The following is a 23,953-nucleotide window of genomic DNA, read 5'->3' on the forward strand; positions in this document are numbered from 1 at the left end:
GCCATTTTGTGGTACTGGCCCATGGATTTTATAAGTGGTCATAGTATGTCTGCATTTTCTTTGGGAAGGAACAGGTTTCTTTTCACTGGCAAAGAGATGACCTTCTGCAAGGATGTTGACGAGGACATGGAGATAATGACAGCTGACAATGTTTTGAGTGATTAAGGAGGGGAGAATATCATATACAATAAGGTTCAGCAAGCTATAGCCCATGTATGAAATCGGACAGCCAGGGAGCCTGTTTTTGTGTGGCTCTTGAGCTAAGAATGTTTTTGCATTTTTAAAGGGTTGTAAAACAAAAAAAGATTATGTCATAGTGACCTTAGGTGGCTTGCAAAGCCTAAAATATTTACTATCTATCCCTTTACAGAAGAAAATCTGCCAACTCCTGATAAAATATTGGACCAATGATAGAATGGATAATACTTTTAAGATCTTTTGCAACCTGGAGACAGAAGACCTAATGACAAAAAACAATACAAATAGTTCAGTATAGGGGCATCTGGCGGGCTCAGTTGGTAGAGTGTGTAACTCTTGATCTCTGGGTTGTGAGTTGGAGCCCCCCTACTGGGGGCTTGAAAAAAACAATAGTTCAGTATACGGAAATCAGGTGATTGTATTACAAGTTAGGTTTAAATTCAAGACTAGGGTTCAAAACTGTGTAGAAAATTGCAATTATAATCTATTTAGGCAAAAGGAGGAGACCTATTTGTTAATTAAATAATCTTAAAAAAAATTTAGGATTAACTATAGGTAGCAGTTATAGCTTGCTAAATGAAAGCTAATTTTTTTTCTCCTGGAGCATAGGGACTATTGGAAGGGGAAGCAGCCAGAAAAGTCTGCTGGGAATTAAAAGGACAGGAAAAGATTAGTCTGGGACTAAGAAGTTATCATTGACAGCCTTTAAAGAGACAGGAAAACCATCATAATTATCTGCACATCAAAAGGGTTGAGTGTTGCTTTTTATAATCAAGTGTGATTGGTACTTAATCTAACACCAAGGATAAGCTTTGAAAATGGATTCTGACAGGTGCCTTATTAGTAAGGAAATAGCACCACCCATTGACACTGGTTTAGGATGGTGAGTGATGATCCTTTGAAGACAGTGGGGACAGGGAGAGTTTCTGAGGATTTCTCATTTTTCTTGTATTTTTTAGTAAATAGGTGTTATTTTGATTTGTATTTTCCTTTTTGTGGCAATAGATAATTTGCTATTTAATATGGCTTATTATAGTGACTTTATTCTGACTATTCTTTTGATTTCTCAATCACAGAGTACATAATTTATGGAATATTCTGTCTAGAGATCATTTTTACTATTACCTTCCCAATTCCCCTCCCAAGCTGTAAGCTATTTTAGGTATCTGTAATTAAAGATGTTCCATTTTGTCTTTACATATGTTTGTTTGTTGGATTCTGGTTTGTAACTAAAAAATTTTTTTTTTTCCAGATGATTCTTTGGGACTGGGACTTAAAGCAATGGTATAAACCTCATTATCAGGTAAATTTAAATAATATCACTAATAACTAATATCTGTAATGAAACTCTTTTAATAATGTTTATTTATTTTTGAGAAGAGGGAGATATAGAGCATGAGCAGGGGAGGGACAGAGAGAGAGAGGGAGACACAGAATCTGAAGCAGGCTCCAGACTCTAAGCTGCCAGCACAGAGCCCGATGCGGGGCTCAAACTCAGGAACAGCGAGATCATGACCTAAGCCAAAGTCGGACTCTTAACCAACTGAGTCACCCAGGTGCCCCGGAAACTTTTTTTTAGTTGGAAGTATAGTTGACACATATTGTTAAAGTTTTAGGTGTACTTTAACGAAACTTTTTATTTTTATTTATTTTTATTTATTTTTATTTTTGAAGGAGAGAGAGACAGAGCGTGAGCAGGGCAGGGGCAGAGAGAGAGGGAGACACAGAATCTGAAGCAGGCTCTGGGCTCTGAGCTGTCAGCATAGAGCATGACGTGGGGCTTGAACTCATGAACTGTGAAATCATGACTGGAACCGAAGTGGGATGCTTAACTGACTGAGTCACCCAGGCACTCCTGTAATGGAACTTTTGACATTTAAAAAATTTTTTTCATAAGATTTTCTTTAACTGAACTAAAATGAATGGAACTTTCATTTAGGTATTAGTTGTTTGTTTGTTTTTTTTAATACATTTTAGTTGTAAGGAAGAAGAAACCATACTTATATAAGTTTTTAAAATTTTTTTAATGTTTGTTTATTTTTGAGAGAGAGAGCATGAGCAGGGGAGGGCAGAGAGAGAAGGAGACACAGAATTCGAAGCAGACTCCAGGCTCTGAGCTGTCAGCACAGAGCCTGACGTGGGACTCAAACTTGTGAACCGTGAGATCATGACCTGAGCCAAAGTCAGACACTCAACTGACTGAGCCACCCAGGTGCCCCAAGAGTTATTTTTTAAATGTTACTCATATAATCTGGGCTCAGAATAAACTACTAATTCCATATTAAGGATGAGATTTTCTTTTCTTATTGTGGGCAACTGATTGACAGCAGGGAAAAAAAAAAAAAGATTTAAGGCCATATATGAGAAAAAGCAAAAACAAGTGGCACATGTTAGGGAAATGAAAACACTCTACTTAGAGTTTTTGATAAACTTCTAATTGAATTATACATACAGAAAGGTACACAGCCTGGGGTACCTAGGTGTCCTGGTCAGTCAAGCATCCTACTCTTCATCTTAGCTCAGGTGTTGATCTAGGGTTGTGTCGTGAGTTCAAGCCCCGAGCTGGACTCTGTGCTGGGCATGAAGTGTACTTAAAAAACATATATGTATATGTAAAAGAAAGGTGCATAGCTTGATGAAGTTTCACAAACTAAACATCCCATGTGACTAGGACAAACATCCAGAAGTAGAACTTTACCAGCATTCCAGAAGCCTTACTTATACACCATTAGGGGTCATTTCCTATATCCCCAAAGATAATGTCTATCTTGACTTTGAGTAGTTAGTTTTGCTTATTGATGAACTTCATATATACAAATAAAATCCTATGATATATACTCTTTTTCTTTAAAAAATTTTTTTTAATGTTTATCTATTTTTGAGAGAGAATGTGAGAGCGAGGAAGGGGGGTAGAGGATCTTAAGTAGGCTCCATGCTGACAGAGAGCCTGATGCGGGGCTCGAATTCACAAACTGAGATGGTGACCTGAGCTGAAGTCAGACACAACTGACTGAGCCACCCAGGTGCCCCAATATGTACTTTTAAACTTTTTTGGTCACTTAAGTAATATCTATTCATAACAGAATTGAAAACACATATATAAGAGAAAGAAGAAAAGCCATTTCTAAACATCAAACAATAACTATGTTAATTATGTTAACTTTTGATGTATATCTTTACAGATCTTTTCCCATTTTCCATTGTATTAAAATCTATGTATTCTATTCTACAAAAATTATAATATTATGGTTAATGTACTGTTTTGAAACCTGATGGTTTTCACGCTAATTGATAAATATCAGTAAATATCAAATCTCTGTTCTTTGTATTTACAGAAACATTACCCATTTATTAGATTTATTTAGTTAGTTGTCTCTATACCAATTTTTAAAAAATGAATATTCCTTTGAATGCGTTTTATTTTTAAAATGTGAATGGAATATCCACAACAGCCCATAAGAATGAAATATTTTCTGGATTTTGGTGAATAAAAATGTAATTATTGCAGTCAAATGAAATCAAGAAGGCCACTTATGACCTAAAAAGGGCGGGTTCTTTGACCTACACAAGGGCTTTCTCATCAGTTATATCCACCAAGATCCTCAGTTTTCAATTAATAGAGTATTTAAGTTATTAGTAAAATCTAAAGATAAATAAGCAGTCCTGGTTAAAAGCATGGGCTTGTAGTCATACAGACTGGTATGTGATATCAGATACCTGTCTCCCTCTTTCCTCCCTCTCTTCCTCTTCCTCTTCCTCATCCTCTAAAAAAAATTTTAGTGTAACATTCATATATAAAAATGTGTAAGTCATAAGTGTACAACTTGATGAATTCTCTCAAAGTGATTATATACATGTGATTGTCTTTCAGATGAAGAATTCAGCTCCCCCAAAGTCCCCCCTTATGTTCCCCTCCTGGTCATCAACTTCTCCCAAGCATTATATCAATGTTGATTTTTGTCATCACAACTTAGTTTTTCTGTCTTTGAATTTTATATGAGTGGAATTAATGATATGTATTTTTTGCTTCTTTCTTTCAAAATTATATTTAGGAGATTAATATTATCGCACATAGCAGTAATTCATTCATTTTCATTCTATTTAGTAGTTCATTGAATGAATATACTCCAATTTTTTCATCCTATAGTAGATGGACTTTTTCTTTTTAATTTTCATTTTTGGCTGTCAGGAAGCAAGAATTCCTCCTTAAAGGTCCTTCTAGCTGGGCTAAGAATCAAATTGGCATGAGACAGATGAACAGGAGAAAATCAAATTTAATAGGCATCTGTATAGGGAGTCCACATAGACATGGAAATTCCAAAAATAATCAGGCAAAATAAGGTATATATGTCATTCTCAACTAAGGAGAAAGGGGGCATGGGTCTGGAACTTCAGAGGAAAGGAATATAATTCACAGGGCGGTAAGTAGAGGATATGTTTGGTAATTAGATGTTTGCCCTGCTGTATAGATGGTTCACCCAGATAAAATTGATCTCTGCCGGGGGCTTCTGGCTGGCTTAGTCAGGTAGAGCATGTAACTCTTGATCTTGGGGTATATGTTTGAGCCCACATTGGGTATAAAGATTACCTAAAAATAAAATCTTAAAAAAGATGATCTCTGCTAATAACCCTTATTCTGGGAAAGACCCCCCCCCCACTTCCCCCCCGCCAATATAGATTCTTCTATTAGTTAAGGGAGGTGCAAAAGTTTCTCATGGGGCCACAGGATCTCAAGGGCCTTCAGTTTAAAAAATAATCCACATGCCAAAGTGGCACATTCTGGGAGGGCCTGTCCTGAACCCCTTCGTGGCTATTGCAAGTAATGCTGCTGGAACACTCTTGATGTCTTTTGTTGGGTATATATCTTAGAGTAGATTGCTAGCTCATCGAGTATGCATGCATATGCTGAGTTTCAGTAGATAGTACTCAGTAATTTTCCAAAGAGATTGTATCAGATTTTACCCAGCCATCAGCCTCTGATAGTTCCAGTTATTCCACATCGTTGTCAACACTTGGTAGTGTCTGTTTTAAATCATTATGGTAGCTGTGAAGCAGTATTATCATTGTGCTTTTAATAATTGCATTTCACTGATGACTCATCAGGTTGAGGATCTTATGTTAATTGGCTACCCAGATATTCTCTGGTCAGGTTTTTTCCTATTTTAATACTGATTATTTACCTTTTACTTGGTGACCAGTAAGATTTTTTGTGTATTTCAGACATGAATACACACACACACACACACACACACACACACACACATATGTGTGTATATGTGTATATATGTGTATATACACACACATATGTATAGGTATGTATAGTATGTATGTTAAAGTGTATGTATTTAAAAATGTCTTCTCCCAGTCTGGTTTATCATGATGTCTTTTGATGAAAATATCACTAATGTTTTCTGTAGATGCCCTTTATCAGATTAAGGAAGTTCCATTCTAATCCTAATTTACTAAGGACATTTTTTCTCTTTTTAGTCATGAATGGGTGTAGAATTTTTATCAGATGGTTTTTCTGCATCTATTGAGATGATTCCTGGATTTTTTTCCATTCACTCTTTTAATGTGGTGAATCATATTGTTTAATTCTATGTCTGTGTTGAACCATCTCCATATTCCCAGAATAAAGCAAATTTGATAAAGATATTTAAAAAATGTATAAATGTATATAAAATGTATATATGTATCACTGGATACTATTAATATTTTGTTTTAGAATTTTGTATCCACGTTTATGAGAGAGAATTGGCCCCACAATTCTTGTTTTCCATAATGTTCTTGTCATGGTTTTGGTATAAAGGTTACAGTAGCCTTATAAAGTGGTGTATTCAGTCTCTGTTATCTAGAAAAGTTTGGTAAGATTGGTATTCTTTCTTCGTTTAATGTTTAAAAGAATGTTCTGGTGAAGCCATCTCAGTTTGGAGTTTTTTTTAATGAGCAAATTTTAAACTATGGATTCAGTTTCTTTAATAGTTTTAGGTCTATTCAGGTTTTCTATCTTTTTTTTTTAAATTTTCTTTACATTTATTTATTTTTGAGAAACAGAGTGAGACAAAGTGTGAGTGGGGGAGGGGCAGAGAGAGAAGGAGACACAGAATCTGAAGCAGCCTCCAGGCTCTGAGCAAGCGGTCAGCACAGAGCCTGATGCGGGGCTCGAACCCACAAACTGTGAGATCATGACCTGAGCTGAAGTCGGACGCTCAACCGGCTGAGCCACCCAGGTGCCCCTATCTTTTCTTATAACAGCTTAGTTACTGATGTGTTTTCTAGTAACTCCTTCTGTTGTTCCCTCCAGCATTGAGACTGCTGAAAGCTCTATTTTACTTTTTTTTTAATTACAATTTTTTTAATGTTTATTTTTGAGGAGGGGAAAGCAAATGTGAGTGGGAGAGGGCAAAGAGAGAGAGAGGGAGAGGGAGAGACGGAGACACAGAATCCGAAGCAGGCTCCAGGCTCCGAGCTGTCAGCACAGTGCCCAATGTGAGGCTTGAACTCGGGGACTGTGAGATCATGACCTGAGCTGAAGTCAGACGCTCAACTGACTGAGCCACCCAGGCGCCCCTCTGTTTTACTTTCAAAATAGAAATCTTTTTGAGAAGCTTTGCTTGGTTTCTCCATCTCTTGGCCACTGTTTGCAAATTGGCAAATGCCTTTAGGGGCAAAGCTGCTCTGAATTCAAGCTTGGTTTTGTTTCTTCTCCCAGCGTGCTTGCTTAGCCTTTAAAGCTCTGCCTGTCTTGATAACCCTGGACTCCAGTTTTGGTCTGCTAGCCTCCTGAGATGCCAGAAAGCTCCACTTTATTTCCTAGCCTCTTAACTGCTCTGCTGCTTCTCCTCTCCGCCCTGGCCAGTTATGAATCTGCAGCGGTTTCCTTGAGGGGAAAAAGTAGCACAGAATAGTGGGGTTCATTTTAATTTTTTAACTCTGAGGTCTTATTCCTTCAAGCCCTGGCTGCTTGGCCGTGCTCTGAGGCTTTGAAACGGACTCGTTTAGTCCATTTTCTTTTCTAGACTAGTTATTCTAGGCAGAAGAGTTGGGTTGATACAGCCTTCTTTTGAAAAATAAGGCAAGCCTCTTAAGTCGCTCTGAACCTATTTTCTCATCTATAAATTGGAAATAATACCACTTCTTTCAGAGGGCTGATGATGTTGATAATGATGATGATGATAATAAAGTGCCTGGGAGATAGTAGCATTGAATAAAAATGTGAGCTAATCTCATATTAATTTCAGTAATAATGAATACTAAGTATCTCTGAAATTATAAGACAGGACGTAGCAAAATGTTTTCTATAAAGGACCAGGGAGTAAATATTTTAGCATTTGCAGGTGAAACAAAGCCACCAAGTCTGCCTACCTCCCCCTCCTCCTCTTCAATAACCCTTTAGAATGCATAATCTATTCTTAGCTCTCTGGGCAAAAACAAGAGTTTGCCACATATAAGCCAATGGGAAATAGGAATTTAAGTTCAGCTTTAAAAATTTGTCACTCTTGGGGTGCCTGGGTGGCTCAGTTGGTTGAGCGACCGACTTCAGCTCAGGTCACGATCTCACAGTTTGTGAGTTCCGAGCCATGCGTCGGGCTCTGTGCTGACAGCTCACAGCCTGGAGCCTGCTTCGGATTCTGTGTCTCCCTCTCTCTCTGCCCCTCCCTCCCCTGCTCATGCTCTGTCTGTCTGTCTCTCTCTCTCTCAATAATAAATAAATGTTAAAAAAAAATTGTCACTCTTGCTTACTATATTCTTCTTACCCAGAGAAAAGTTCAAGTCCTTGTCATGGACTTAAATGACCTTGCACAACACGATCCCTTATTTTACTCCCTTTTACTTCTCTGCCCTCATGTTGTACTAATTTCTCCTTTATTCACTCTGCACCAGTTACTCTGGCCTTCTTGTTATTCTTCAAAGAAGCTAGGCAGCCTGTGCTTTCGGGTCTTCACACTTGCTGGTCTTCTGGCCTGGGATGCTGGTTTCCCATATTTCTGTCAGTTGTTAACTGTCTTTTCATCCTCTCTAATATTCCAGGGCCCTCTGTTACTTCCTTTTCTCTTTCCCCACTTTGTTCTTCCTCTTTAACCTGCTCAAAATCCATGATTCTCTGCTGCTCAGATCTGTGAGCCTGGAATCTGGTGGTGTCAAAAATTTGGTCCCCACATGCCTCCAACCTTATGTTCTAGTGCTCTTAAAAAAAAAAAAAATGAAGCCTGTACTTAAATTTCATGTTCCTTGTACTTTGCCATTTTACCACTTTTGTACCTTTATTTGTGCTCTTTCTTGAAGAATGAACTCCCCCAAATACATTTTTAGTTTTGTCGTAAAATATTTTCCCCTAATCTTTATAAATAAAATCCTACCAAATTAACATCTCAGCTCAAATGCTACCCCTTCCATAAAGTTTCTGTTAACCATTCAGATTAAAATTTTATGTATCTTCTTTGAACTCTGATGCCATTCTATTTGTATTTTTATCTCCTCGCTTTTCCATATTAATAGTAATATTTATTGTACTTTACCTGTATGTACTGCACATCACTCTATGTGCTCTGTGTGTATCTTCAGGGTTAATTCTCCCCTCTCCTCTCCACTAAGTATAACTATAAACTCCAGAAATATATTTTTTTTAACGTTTATTTATTTTTTGAGACAGAGACAGAGCATGAACAGGGGAGGAGCAGAGAGAGAGGGAGACACAGAATCCGAAGCAGGCTCCAGGCTCTGAGCTGTCAGCACAGAGCCCGACGCGGGGCTTGAACTCACGGACCGCGAGATCATGACCTGAGCCGAAGTCGGCTGCTCAACCGACTGAGCCACCCAAGCGCCCCTATAAACTCCAGAAATAACAAGGGGCAACCAAAGGAGAACTCTGAAAAATAGAAAGAGGAGGGTAGACTAGTTAGGGACCCTACTAATGGAGGAAAACAATAGTGATCGAGTTTCCTAAAACCCCTGCCTAACAGCAAAAGGTGATGCAGGTCCTGACTCCCCAGCCCAGCAACAGAATGTGATGCAGGTAGGCTCGTTCCTTCCCTAAGATTAAATGAGAGCCCTCGAACTATACCAAGTGAGTCTGGTTGCTCTAGCAAGGGAAAAGTGACCAAGAACTCCACTGACAGTAAGAGGTCCAGGGAAGTACTCTCATTCCCTACTGGGCATGAGATTCTCCTTACCCAGTGAGAGACTGAGTGGCCAGGGGCTCTGGCAAAAGGGGTACTGTCACAGCCTAGCCCAGAAAGTGCTCTTTGTTTCTGTGGCCTAGAGACTCTCCTCCCCCACCTGGAGGTACCAGGTGGCTCAATCTGAGGAAATTCCTCCTTCCCTCCTCCCATATCCTCACCAACAGAGGTACCAGCAGGGTCCCGTGGAAACCCTCGTGGCACCGGAAAAAAAGTCATGCAGTGTGAAATAGTACTATGAGTGCCCTGAAAACTAATTGTCATTAGAACCACAGCCTGAAGAAGTAGACCAGGACCTGTGTGCTTTATCGAAGCAAAGAGCCTGCCTCTTAATACAAAAGATTTAAATAGGACTCAGTCTTCTAGGATAATAGCCAAAATGTTGATGATAAAATAAAAAAATCACTTGTTACACCAAGAACCAGGAAAATCACAACTTGAGTGAGAAAAGACAATCAATCCTTCACACCAAATTGAATCAGATTTGGAATTATCTGACAAGAAATTTTAAAGCAGCCATCATACAAATGTTCTAACAAGCAATTACAAATACAAAATAGAAAATCTCAACAACAACAACAAAAGTACAGACACATCTCCTTTTATTGTGTTTTACTTTATTGCACCTCGCAGATACTGTGTTTTTTACAAACTGAAGGTTTGTAGCAGTCCTGCATCGGCAAGTTTATTTTTGCCATTTTAACAACAGCATTTGTTCACTTCATGTTTTTCGAACACATTTTGGTAATTGTGAAAATTTTTCAGACTTATTCATTATTATACTTTTTATGGTAATCTGTGATCAGTGATCTTTGGTGTTACTATTGTAATTGTTCTGGGGTGCCATGAATCATGCTCATGCAAGGTGGTGAGCTTAATTGGTAAATGTGTGTGTCATGACTGCTCCACCGACTGTCCATTCCCCCATCTCTCTCCCCCTGGGCCTCCTTATTCCCTGAGATGCAACAATACTGAAATTAGGTCAGTTAATAACCGTGCAGTGCCCTCTAAGTGTTCAAGTGAAAGTGCCACACATCTCTCACTTTAAGTCAAAAGCTAGAAGTGATTAAGCTTAGCGAGGAAAGCCTATCGAAAGCTGAGATGGGCCAAAAGCTAGGCCTCTTGCATCATCCATTCAAGCTGTGAATGCAAAGGAAAAGTTCTTGAAGGAAATTCAAAGTGCTACTTCAGTGAATACGTGAATGATAAGAAAGTGAAACAGCCTTACTGCTGTGATACGGAGGAAGCTTTCGTGGTATGGATAGAAGATCAAACCAGCCGCAATAGTCCCGTCAGCCAAAGCCTAATCCAGAGCAGGGCCCTAACTCTCCTTAATTCTGTGAAGGCTGAGAGAGGTGAGGAAGCTGTGGAAGAAAAGTCTGAAAGTAGTAGAGGTTGGTTCCTGAGGTTTAAGGAAGGAAGCCATCTCTGTAACATAAAAGTTCAAGGGAGTGCTGATGTAGAAGCTTCAGCTGGTTTTCCAGAAGATCTAGCTAAGATAATTATTGAAGGTGCTTACAGTAAACAACAGATTTTCAATGTAGGTGAAACAGTCTTCTTTTGGAAGAAGATGACACCTAGGATTTCCACAGCCAGAGAGGAGAAGTCAGTGCCTAGCTTCAAAGCTTCAAAGGACAAGTCCTTTGAAGGACTCTTTCATTGGGACTAATGCAGACGGTGACTTGATGTTGAAGCCAGTGGTCATTTACTATTCTGAAAATCTTAGGGTCCTTAGAAATTATGTTAAACCGACACTGCTGTGTAAATGGAACAGCAAAGCACATATATGTACAGCATGGCTTATCGAACATCGTAAGCCCAGTTTTGAGACAGATTGCTCAGGAAAAAAAAAAAAGATTCAGAGATTACTGCTCATTGACAATGCACCTGATCACCCAAGAGCTCTGATGGAGATGTGAGACAAGATTGATGTTTTCTTGTCTGCTAACACAACATCCATTCTGTAGCCCATGGAGCAAGGAGTACTTTTGACTTTTCAAGTCTCATTATTTAAGAACTACATTTTGTAAGGCTACGGCTGCCATAGATAGTGATTTTTCTGTTGGATTTGGGCAAAGAAAATTGAAAACCTTCTGGAAAGGATTCACCATTCTCGATGCCCTTAAGAGCATTTATGACTCATAGGAAGAGGTCAAAATACCAACATTAACCAGAATTTGGAAGAAGTTGATTCCAACCCACATAGATGACTCCGAGGGATTCAAGATTTCAGTGGAGGGAGCCTGGGTGGCTCAGTCTGTTAAGCGTCCAACTTCGGCTCAGGTCATGATCTCCTGGTTCATGAGTTTGAGTTCTGCATCGGGCTGTCTGCTGATGGCTCAAAGCCTGGGGCCTGCTTCAGATTCTGTGTCGCCCTCTCTCTCTGCCCCTACCCTGCTTGTGCTCTGTCTCTCTCTCAAAAATAAATATTTTTTAAAAATTAAAAAAAGACTTCAGTGGAGAAAGTAACTACACGTGGTAGAAATAGCAAGAGAAATAAAATTAGAAGTGGAGCCTGAAGATGTGACTCAATTGCTGTGATCTCATGATAAAACTTCAACAGATGAGGAGTTGCTTCCTAGGACTGAGCAAAGAAAGTGGTTCCTTGAGGTGGAATCTACTCCTGGTGAGGATATTGTGAAGACTGTTGAAATGACAATAAAGGATTTAGAACATTACATAAACTTGATAAAGCAACAGTAGGTTTTGAGAGGGTTGACTCCAAGTTTGAAAGGAGTTCTGTGGGTAAAATGCTATCACATAGGGGTGCCTGGGTGGCTCAGTTGGTTAAGTGTCCAATTCTTGATTTCTGCTCAGGTCATGATTTCACGGTTTGTGAGTCTGAGCCCCCACATCAGGCTCTGGGCTGAAAGCATGGAGCCTGCTTATTTCTCCCTCTCTCTCTCTCTCTCTCTCTCTCTCTCTCTCCCCCAAAATAAATAAACATTAAACATTTTTTAAAATGCTGTCACACAGCATCACATGCTACAGAGAAATCATTTGTGAAAAGAAGAGTCAGTTGAATGCAGCAGACTTCATTTATTTTAAGAAATTGCCACAACCACCCCAACCTTTAGCAGCTACCGCCCTGATCAATCCGCAGCCATCAATATCAAAGCCAAGACCCCCCCACCAGCCAAAAGATTGTGACTTGATGAAAACTCAGATAATGGTTAGCATTTTTTAGCAATAAAGTAGTTTTAAGTATTTTTAAAGTTTATTTATTTAGAGAAAGAGCACGAGTGGGGAATGGACAGAGAGAGAGGGAGAGAGACAATCTCAAGCAGGCTCCGTCCTGTCATCACAGAGCCCAGTGTGGGGCTCGAACTCATGACTTGTGAAATCATGACCTGAGCTGAAACCAAGAGTCAGACGCTTAACCAGCTGGACCACCCAAGTGCTTCTAGCAATAAAGTTTTTTAAGGTATGTACATTTTCTTAGACATAATACCTTTGCACACACACTAGACTACAGTACATTGTAAACATTTATATGCACTAGGAAACTGGAAAATTCATTTGACTCACTTTATTGTGATATTAGCTCTGTTGCAGTCTGGAGCCAAACCTGCAGCATCTCCAAGGTAGGCCTGTAGAAGTTATAAAAAAGAAAGAAATGGAAATTATGGAACTGAAAAAACTGTTAATGGAAATTCAAAACTTGCTGAATGGGCTCAGTAACAGAGTGGAGATGGCGGAGGAGAGAATCTGTGAACTGGAGGATAGAACAATAGAATTTATCTAGTTTGAACAACATAGAGAAAATAGATGCAAACAAAATGAATAGAGCCTTCGTGACCTAAGGGGTAATAAAAGATCCGAAATTCATGTCTGAGTGTGAGGAGGGAGGGAGGAAGAAGGGGAGAGAGGGAGAGAGAAAGAGAGAAAGAGAAGGGAGGGAGGGAGAGAGGGAATTTAAATTTGAAAAAAATAATGGCTGAAAACTTCCCCAAATTTTGCAGAAAACGTAATCCTACAAGTTGGAGGAGCTGAGTGACTCCCACATGTGAATCCCCCCCCCCCCCCCAGTAATTTTATTGCAAGCCGTGTCATAATGAAATGTTTGAAAACTAAAGACAAAGGAACTTGAAAGCAACTGGAGAGAAATGACACATGATCTGTACCAGGAACATCCAACTCCGATATCATCAGATTTCTCATTTGGGTGTGGGAAAATAGATGTGGTTATATACAATTTGTGGAAGTATAGATTTAGCCAACATATGTGAGGGCAGTTTTATGGTCATGACCAAATTTTAACATGTTCATTTACTTTGGTTCAGCAATTCAAATTTATGGGAAGCTATTTGTCAAAAGTATGTTTAATTATCTGTTTTGACATGTATAGGGAAATATTTATTTATAAATACTAGAAATAGCTGGACTGTACCCTAACAATAGAAATGTTTTCAAATAAAAACGAAGACAAAATATACTTCACAAGGAAAAAAAATTCCACAAAGAGCAAAGATCTTACTTAATTATTGTTCTAACTTTCATAACATTTCTTAGTTCCAAAATGTAGTCAGGTTGCCTAATAAACCATTTCTTGGTGAACTCATTAAATGCATTCAATAATTATGAATTGCAGACACACTCAAATGTAAGTTCAAGATATAACAAGAACACCAAAAGTAACATTAATTCACTGTTCTATCAGTGCACTCATTTCTATGGGTAATTGAGTTGAACACCATATATATGTATTTTCAAAAAGTAAAAATCATACCATATGTATACATCAATGAAATATTCTAAATTTTAAAAATATCATCCCTATCTGTTTTTTAAGGCCAAGTCTGATGTTACCTCCTCCATGAAGTTTTTGATAACCATTTAGTTCAAAATCATCACTATCTTCTTTGACCCCTGACACTGTTTTTCCTGTCTTTTTGTCTTCTTATTTTCTGTAACATTAGTGGTTATACTGTTACTTACTGCACTTTATTTATTTATTCTTTAGGGGGAGAATAAGAAAAGTCTAATATTTATTGGGAGACCAGCACTTACTGAATAGCCTACATGTAACAGTTGCATTACAAATTAGTTCTTAATTCATAATGTCACCCAATAAAGAATAAGATAATCTTCAAATAAAAAATCCAAAAATGAAAAACCTATCAACTTGCCTCAAGGATAAGAGTCTAACTGTATACAGTACAAAGCCCTTGCTCCATTATTTATACTGTGGTTTTTTGTTGTTGTTGTTTTTAATTTTATTTTTTATTTTTTAAAATTTACATCCAAATTAGTTAGCATATAGTGCGACAATGATTTCAGGAGTAGATTCCTTAGTGCCCCTTCCCATTAGCCCATCCCCTCTCTCACAACCCCTCCAGTAACCCTCAGTTTGTTCTCCATATTTAGGAGTCTCTTCTGTTTTGTCCCCCTCCCTGTTCTTATATTATTTTTATTTCCCTTCCCTTATGTTCTTCTGTTTTGTCTCTTAAAGTCCTCACATGAGTGAATTCATATGATTTTTGTCTTCTTCTGACTGACTAATTTCACTTAGCATAATACCCTCCAGTTCCATCCACGTAGTTGCAAATGGCAGGATTTCATTCGTTTTGATTGCCAAGTACTACTCCATTGTGTATATATACCACATCTTCTTTATCCATTCATCCATCGATGGACATTTTGGCTCTTTCCGTACTTTGACTATTGTTGATAGCGCTGCTATAAACATGGGGGTGCATGTGTCCCTTTGAAACAGCACACCTGTATCCCTTGGACAAATGCCTAGTAGTGCAATTGCTGGGTCATAGGGCAGTTCTATTTTTAATTTTTTGAGGAACCTCCATACTGTTTTCCAGAGTGGCTGCACCAGCTTGCATTCCCATATTGTACTTTAAATATATGCCCTGTACTCTGCCTTATGTGCTTTGCATGTATGATCAGTCTTAATTCTCACGTTCGCCTTAGGTAGATGTTACTATCTCCATTTTATGGTAAAGAAACTAAAAAATTCAGATGTTGAATAACTTGCCTAAAATCATACAAGTAGGATTAAAGTGTAGATTTCAAACTCCAGTATCTTTGCAACAAGGCCTAGTCACTATGCTGGACTGTCTCCTGAGGGAGTAAGGTAAGCGGAAGAACTGCTGTATATCGTATGTGTATATTGACTTAAAATAGAGTTTTTCTTAAACGTTAAGGTTTTTCTGTAACAAATATATAATTTTCCCTTTTTTTTTCTTTTCTAGAATTCTGGAGGTGGAAGTGGAGTTGATCTTTCAGTGCTAAATGAGGCTCGCAATATGGTGTCAGACCTTCTGATTGATCCAACCCTTCCCCCACAAGTCATTTCTTCCCTGCGGAGTATCAGTTCCTTGATGGGTGCTTTCTCAGGTTCCTGTAGGCCAAGGATTAATCCCCTCACACCATTTCCTGGATTTTACCCCTGCTCGGAAGTAGAGGACCCAGCTGAGAAAGGAGATCGAAAACTTCACAAGGTCAAGATACAGTAAATAGCCAGCCCTATACTTACCACATTTTTTTTTTTTTAATTTTTTTTTGCAACGTTTATTTATTTTTGGGACAGAGAGAGACAGAGCATGAACAGAGGAGGGGCAGAGAGAGAGGGAGACACAGAATTGGAAACAGGCTCCAGGCTCTGAGCCTCAGCCCAGAGCCCGACACGGGGCTCGAACTCACAGACCGCGAGATCGTGACCTGGCTGAAGTCGGACGCTTAACCGACTGCGCCACCCAGGCGCCCCTATACTTACCACATTTAATGATGTTTTCAAATTAAAACTGCTCCTTTGTAGCATAGATAAAACACAATTTCTTTTTCAAGGATCAGCTTTTTGATACAGTATATTGAGCTGTTTGGGACTTTAGAGGTAGTTATAAATCTCAAATATTTCTAAATGAATATTCAGCTTTTATTCTAAATTATTCTAATCAGCAGTTATGACTTTTTTGGTTACAACTATTTATCATTGTCATTGTTTCTTAAAAAGCAGAAAAAAAAAAACCCACACAAATTTAATTCCAGGCTTATATAACAAACTAGTAGTCAAATCATGTCATTAATTTATTGTATTATTTAGGATCCCGAAATTGTTCTTGTTGAACCCCAAAGAATTGATCATTATAATATTCATTTCACTGAATTACATAACATTATTTTAAATTGACTTTCACATTTTTGGGGGTCTGTTTTCCCCCCCTTTACCCACTAGAGATTGCTATAACCCAACAGACATTGATTTTTCCATCATTAGATATTGGATGAATTTTTCTTTAAATATCAATGCTTCAAAATACGATTTTCTTTAGGAAATAATAAGTACTATTCTAAGGTATACGTTATGCTTGTTTAGAATGCTTTCAATGTCTTTGTTGATAGCTAACATCATAAACTTTAGAAATAAAAACATTTTAGAGATTGTTCTAGATTAACTACTTTATTCTACAGGTAAACTAATGAAGAGAAGATAAAATTCAAAGCAGTTAAATTTTCATTGTAATAGTGTATATGGAGCTTAGAAAAAGTTAAATATGGTTTTGGAAGGATTTTGATAATTAATTTCACTGTGTTCCCAGCATTAGGGTGTAGAAGTGTTGAAAAATTAAGCAAGCCCAATTAGGGCAAAAGTTTGATAATTACTGATTGCAAATCCAGATCACAGGTGGCTATGTGATGCTTTTATTTTGTTTTGCTTATGTGATGCTTTTATTTTTAAAAAATACCTGCCTTCGTCAGAATCCAATTAACAATGGTACATAGTTACATGACATTCTTTTTAGCACTCTACTTATGAGGAACAGGTTAATGACAAGCATCAAAAAGTGATAATAATAAATTCAATAAAATAACTCTATGTATTCTTGAGTTAGTCTTCACTTGATATGTTGCTGTTCCTTTATATTTTCCATTGACATTTGATGTTTAGAATAGTAACTTTTTTCTTTTTTTATTGAAGTATAGTTAACAGAGAGCAATTTTTAAAAATAGTGATTCTTAAAAATCTTAATCAGAAAAATCTTATTGATATCAATATTATGTTTGTTACTGTGCTTACTGTGTGAAAAAAAAAAGTGTACTAGTACATTTTAGAAACATTTGAAACAATAATATTAATTAAACAGGATGCCTAAATGCCTCATTTCCTGAACATTTTAGTTAATCAGTCTTATTTTTGGTACTGGAATCTACTGATAGGAGTAAGTCCTGTAAGAACCAGGAAGTAAACCATATTTCTTTGTGTTCTTTAAACTTCTTACTTGAATTTCATATCTAATTGGTCTCTGCTTTTGAAAAAGAATAGAAAAACCTGATACTCCAGAAAAGAACAACAGCATTTATAAAAAAATAATTAGTAAGGAAAAAGGAATTATAAAAGATAATTTAATATAAATGTCTTATATATGTGTGTTAAGAACTAAGAAAGACTATATGGACCTAAGTTATAGCCAGAAAGGATTGTAACACAAAGAACTTTTTCACTATGAGTCTAAGTAACTATGAACCTTTACAAAATCAACATCCTTGGGAAAACTTAAATATAAGAGATATTTAGCTTTCTGAGATGGTTTCAGTATCTGCTGATGGGGGAAATTCAGAAGAAGCAATAAAACACCTATTTACAGTGGTAAAAAATAGAATACTTTGGCTAATTGAACATTTAGATCAATTTAGAATATTTTCAAAAACTAAGGTAAACTAGTAATGCTAATGGTGTTCTGAATTTAATTGCTAATTGAAAAGGTAGTTCTGAATCTTTCAGTTTCTCCAGGTTAACCCTATATACTTCAGCATTGTATTGAAAATATAAAGGGTTTAGGATCTAGGGCTTATGGTGCCTGATCCTAAGCTTGTCCTCTGAAATTGTTTTTCAGGGTAAATCTTTCATACCTCCTTTTTAAATTGTCAAGTATTTATTTCTCATGAAACTAGGAGTAAAATGTACAAAAGAATAAAGATCTAGTAAAATTGTAGGGAGTTCAGAAACCATTGTTTAATGGGAGGAACACTAAATAGAACAATAGTATCGAATGTAAAATTTGGAGTAAATCTGACATATCTTCAAGATAAAATGTCCTGTGTCTCCTGTACATACTAAAAATCTACTGTGTATTGGTATTTTTACATGTCATCTTTAAAAATACATACACAGCATATCTAAGGGTGACGGTTTTAATCATCGTTAAATTATTCCACAGGGACTACACAGTAGGAATAGCTTACCAACTCCCCAGCTGAGGAGGAGCCCTGGAACTTCCGGTCTGCCACCTATTGAACAGTCGTCCTCCCGGTGGGAACGCAGTAATGGCAAAAGGCCACACCAAGAGTTTGGCATTTCAAGGTACAATCCCCAGTCTTTTAAAGAAATTTGAGTCAAATACACCCACTTTGTTTCTGTTGAATGAAGTTTGAATTAACTAAAGCAGAAAGGAACAGTTGAAGTATTTTAGATGTAGGACAGCATGGGTAGTAATAAGGCATAATAGCGAAACTGATTCTTAAAAAGAAGCTAATGTGTCTTCTCTGAAAAGTTAAGTACGTTGGGTACAAGGCATGCTGGGGCCTTAAGAACATGAATCAGGGAGGCAGTTTAAGGAAACTAGGGTCAGTTTAGGACCGGAAGCGGGAAAGGTTTTAAATCGGTATCTGTGACCGTTGTAGGGGCAATCACACAGGTCCAGTGCATGGTATCCAAAGGAAGGTCAACAGAGCTACTGACTTGTTAAAGGAAGAGCACATTTCCAGGGCTCATCTCTGATGTTAGATACAAGGTAGCAAAACTCTTGTTCCTGCTGGAGGACTAAGACTACTAATATATTCTCTACCCGCTTGAGGATTTACTTGGAACTAAACGGTGCTAATTCTACACATGAAGGGCATCAGTAACCGTAGCTCAAGGAAGGTGGGAAAATGCAGGAGCTGAAATTTTCTGAATGTAAACATACCCATCTACCCTCATAACAAAGGAGTCAATACTTTGTCTTTTAAAAGCCAGGAGACATAGTGATCTCATGTGTGAGTTATGAAGTTCTATGTAGTCAGTGATCTCACTGTGTTAACAAAATTGGAATTAGGGGCGCCTGGGTGGCTGTCAGTTACGCGGCCGACTTTGGCTCAGGTCATGATCTCACGGTTCGTGAGTTCGAGCCCCGCATCGGGCTCTGTGCTGACAGCTCAGAACCTGGAGCTGTTTTGATTCTGTGTCTCCTTCTCTCTCTGCCGCTCTGTCTCTGTCTCTCTCTCTCTCTCTCTCTCAAAAATAAATAAACATTAAAAAAAAAATAAAAAAAAAACAAAATTGGAATTAGTGTAAAGTTTCTGCTAAACCACTGTTAGTATTGAGCACTTTGTTTAGCTTGAGCTGTAGAGTTACACATTTGAAACAGTAGATGGCAGGATTGGATCATACCGATTTATCAGTTAAAAGTGGTGTTAACGTTTATATAGGAAATGTGATCAGATAATTGTAATTTTCCAGATTCTTGCAGGATTTATTAATTTGAATTTTCTATAATGTATTCAAGTAAATGAGCTCCTTTTTTTATAAAGGAAAAATTGAATGAAATGATACATGAAACAGGAATGGGTTGAATTACAGAGTATGGTAAAGGAAAATGAGCCTTTGGTTCAACACTTGCCCAGAACCTAAACATAATGGTCTTATTTTTGTTGTTGTTGTTGTTGTCGTTGTTGTTTTTTAATGGAAGCAGGATATGGGGAAGTCAGTGATATTGGGAACTGAAAATACAACATATTTCTTAACCACAGGGAACATCATCTTGAGAATATTGTTTGGCTTGAAACAGAATGATGAAAATGATTGCTTTTTAATCCTTCAAAATCACACTGATGTAATAGCAGTACATTTGCAATTAAATGTGATACAGTGAGTTAAGGTCACTTTTATCCTGCTGACTTAAGATGATTGATATTAAAATAGAAACATGGTCCAAAGAAAATTAACTCTGAGAAATGTTCATAAAAGAGGTAAATGTACGCAGATTCAATGTAATTACTTAACTCTCATTAAAACAAAAGCCATGTGCCTCATGAAAGATTTAGAAACTTGGAGAATAAAGTAATTGGTGGTAATATGTATGGCAATCATATTAGATAGCATAGCTATCAATCTTTCATGTATGGTAATTTTTTGTTCAGGAACCTTTAGGCTTTAGTAGCTCAAACCGAATAGACATGTGAATCCGGAATCACAAGGCATTCATTTTGACTGTTGGAATACTCTAGAACTGAGGTCACATATCCTACATTTTTTTCTAAATTTAAAGATTTTTTTTAAAGTTTATGTATTTATTTTGAGAGAGAGAGAGAGCAAGTCGGGAAGGTGCAGAGAGGGAGGGAGAGAATCTTAAGCAGGCTCTGTGCTGTCAGCACAGAGCCCAGTGCAGGGCCCCATCTCACAAACTGTGAGATCATGACTTGAACCGAAATCAAGAGTCAGACGCTTAACCTACTGAGCCACCCAGGCGCACCCCACATGTCCTACATTTTTGAATCTTGATTTGAACACAGCTTTGGATTTTGATGCTAGCTTCTCTGACTGTGATTTTAAATGACTCTGACTATGCTTTCAACATGATTCCAGTATTGAACCTCTCATTCCCTAAAGCTGTGACCAAAACCAAATGTCTCATCTCTCCGGTAACGTTTTCATGTTACTGTTTTTCTGCCCTCATTTCCTGACACAATACTGCTACCCTCTCACTTAGTGGTTGCTTTAGAAAATGGATTTAGCTAGAAAACTTGGTGTTTGCATCCTCTTACCTTGTCCTGTAGATACCTGTTGTCAAGTCTGTCTCTGCGTCTCTTTTCCTTTCTGTTCCCTCTTCTCCTTTATCACTTTATACTGTTTCATGCTTTATATCTCCTTACATGGGCTATTGAATTATCCTCTCTTGTTTTGTAAACATTTATTTATCATTGAGAGACAGACACAGTGTGAGCAGGGGAGGGGTAGAAAGGGAGACACAGAATCCGAAGCAGGCTCCAGGCTCTGAGCTGTCAGCACAGAGCCCAATGCGGGGCTCGAACTCACAAACTGCAGGATCATGACCTGAGCTGAAGTCGGTGGCTTAACCAACTGAGCCCTCCAGGCGCTCCTGAATTTTCCTCTTAATTGACCTTTCCATTTCTAATATCCTTCACTGCCTGTTCCATCTCCTACCCTTCCACGACAATTCTTCCTTAAATGAAACCTTGATTATACAGTTTTTCTGATCATTAAGTTTTTTGACCCTTAACTGATGCCTGTAGAATAGTCCCAACTTTCTAGCCTGGGATCTGAAACCCTGTTATTCCCTCATGACAAAGCTGCACCCTTACTTGCAAAAATGAAACAATGTGAAAGATAGGAGCAGTCTTGCAAAAAACGTGACCAGAAGAGTGACTTGGAAAGCTCTCTAGGTGAAAACAACAGGCATGTGACTCCTGTTAGACTCTTCCTTGAACTTTCCTGATAATTTTGTTTTTTGTCTAACACATTTGAAAACTGAGTTGAATTACAGTTTGCAGCCCCACCTTGTTTGAGTGCAGAGTAATATAGGATTTAATTTTGCTTTTCTTCATGCTTTGTCTGGAGAAAAAAGTGAAGTGTTATAAACTGTACAGTAGCCGTGATAAACAGAATCCAAGGGAAGAAAACCACCAGGAAGAAGGGCTAGTCATGTTTGAGCAGCCACTGCATTACCTGCCCTCAAGACTTCACCTCTTAAAGTTCACCTGTTAAAGGACTTCAGATTTTAATTAAGAGGGCCATTGTTTTACAAAACCAAAATATGTCCATCTTTCTCTATTTATCTGAAATTCCAGTCAAGCTTAACTATTTGCTATTCTCTCTGTTCCTCTGCTTCTATGCTCCCCACTCCCCCCCCCACCCCTCACTCCTGCAGTTGTTCTCTCTACCTTGAACAGGTCTTCTTGGCCTCATGCTTCTACAGCGTTCAAGATTGGGCTCAGATGTGACCTCTTAAGAATAACACCCTGATACCCTCCTCCCTCAGTTTCCAAGGAGAAGCAATCTGTTTCACCTCTGAATCTCCTTAACACCTTTTCTTTGCCTTTCATGGCACTTTCACTTTCAACCATGTGTTAGTCATTACTGCTCTTCTGAGGCCTGCTTGATTACTGTGATGAGTTTGGGATTGCAGTAAAATGGATCTTGAAGATAAACAGCTGCCCAACAGGCATCTTGCAGGAGTAAGGTATTCGTATTATATTGTGATGGTTGATGGTGACTTCTGCTTAAGTTTCAGACCTAGGATGAAGGTTCGCTGGTCAGGAAGTTCCAGGAAATGTGGGTTAGCTGACAATTGGATTATGCATCTCTGAGTTCCAGTATCAGTAGCTATGGTTAAAAAATGGCTAAACTTGTATCTTTGGACTGACTGCTAGGACCCAGCCCTCCCTGTGGACAAACAGAACACATATTCAGACCTCACAGCTCCCTTCCTTTTTAAAAAAATTTTTTTTAAGTTTATTTCTATTTGAGCACGTATGAACAGAGGAGGGGCAGACAGAGAGGGAGAGAGAAGACCCCAAGCAGGCTCCACACTGTCAGTGCAGAGCCCAACGTGGGACTCGATCTCACAAACTGTGAGATCACAACCTGAGCCAAAATCAAGAGTCAAACGCTTAACAGACTGAGCCACCCAGGTGCCCCACAGCTCACTTTCTTTCAACAGACTTTCCCTGGGGAAAAATAGGCAAGTCATGTCCCAAAACTGCATGGACTATTAACTATAGTTACTCTACACTAAAGAGATTTGCCTTTAACCTAGTCCCCTATTCATCATTTGTCTCCATAACTTCTCTGTAATTAAATCTAATAACTTGTTAGGAACTATATTTCCTAAATAATGTACTAGGGAACCAGCTTCTCAATTCTGTGTCTCATAATTTATTAGAGATTTATACCAGTGCCTGGACCCTATTTGAACTACAGAGATTTAAGAGGGCGAATGGTCTCCCCTCACTCAGTTTCTTAAGAGAATAGCTCCAAATATAGACATTATACAGCCAACAAGTTTATATAGTTGCGCGCTCTCTCTCTCTCTCTCTCTCTCTCACACACACACACACACACACACACACACACACACACACACACTGATATAAATCTTACCAAGGTAATTGGCATGGGTTATCTAAAAATCAATTCTTAACATATCACTTAACTCTGTGACCATAACTTTTGGCATTCTTTTGTAATGATTCCTAAGTCTGACTTTAATCATCCTCCTACCAACTATTGATAATCTTTGGGACTCCTATCCTTCTTGTCCCCTGTTTTCTTCAGGATTGTTTTATGTAATCTCATTGGAGTGTATATTTATCTGGTTTGAGGCTAGGAATTAATGAGACAATTCTGGAAGTAGGTGAAAACTTGTAATTTGACCTGTACCTCTCAATTCTGAACAGCTAACTGAATGTATGGTATACTTCAATTATTAGAAGGCCCTGGATCAAGGTAGGAAACTATGGAACAGTGCAGTGGGTCTGTTTTTAAAAGGAAAAAGTCCTATCTTTGTTTTGAATATTAACCAGAAAGTAAATTTCAGTAGAGCACACAAATTTTTGGTTGAATA

The 23,953-nt window shown here is 38.1% G+C and overlaps 1 protein-coding gene and 1 pseudogene across 1 annotated transcript in view; both read left to right on the forward strand.

Moving 5' to 3' along the window:
• The window catches only part of PDE3B (phosphodiesterase 3B), a 176,592-nt gene that overhangs the window by 102,093 nt on the left and 50,546 nt on the right, over nucleotides 1–23,953 (forward strand). Inside the window, exons 2-4 of the mRNA XM_023239599.2 lie at nucleotides 1,451–1,501; nucleotides 15,584–15,832; nucleotides 18,551–18,693. Of these exons, the coding sequence (XP_023095367.1) occupies nucleotides 1,451–1,501; nucleotides 15,584–15,832; nucleotides 18,551–18,693 (443 nt within the window). The remainder of the gene's footprint in view (nucleotides 1–1,450; nucleotides 1,502–15,583; nucleotides 15,833–18,550; nucleotides 18,694–23,953) is intronic.
• LOC123380504 lies at nucleotides 4,960–12,554 on the forward strand (annotated as a pseudogene).

The sequence above is a fragment of the Felis catus genome, chromosome D1 (genome assembly GCF_018350175.1).
Source record: "Felis catus isolate Fca126 chromosome D1, F.catus_Fca126_mat1.0, whole genome shotgun sequence".
NCBI classification, from domain to species: domain Eukaryota; kingdom Metazoa; phylum Chordata; class Mammalia; order Carnivora; family Felidae; genus Felis; species Felis catus.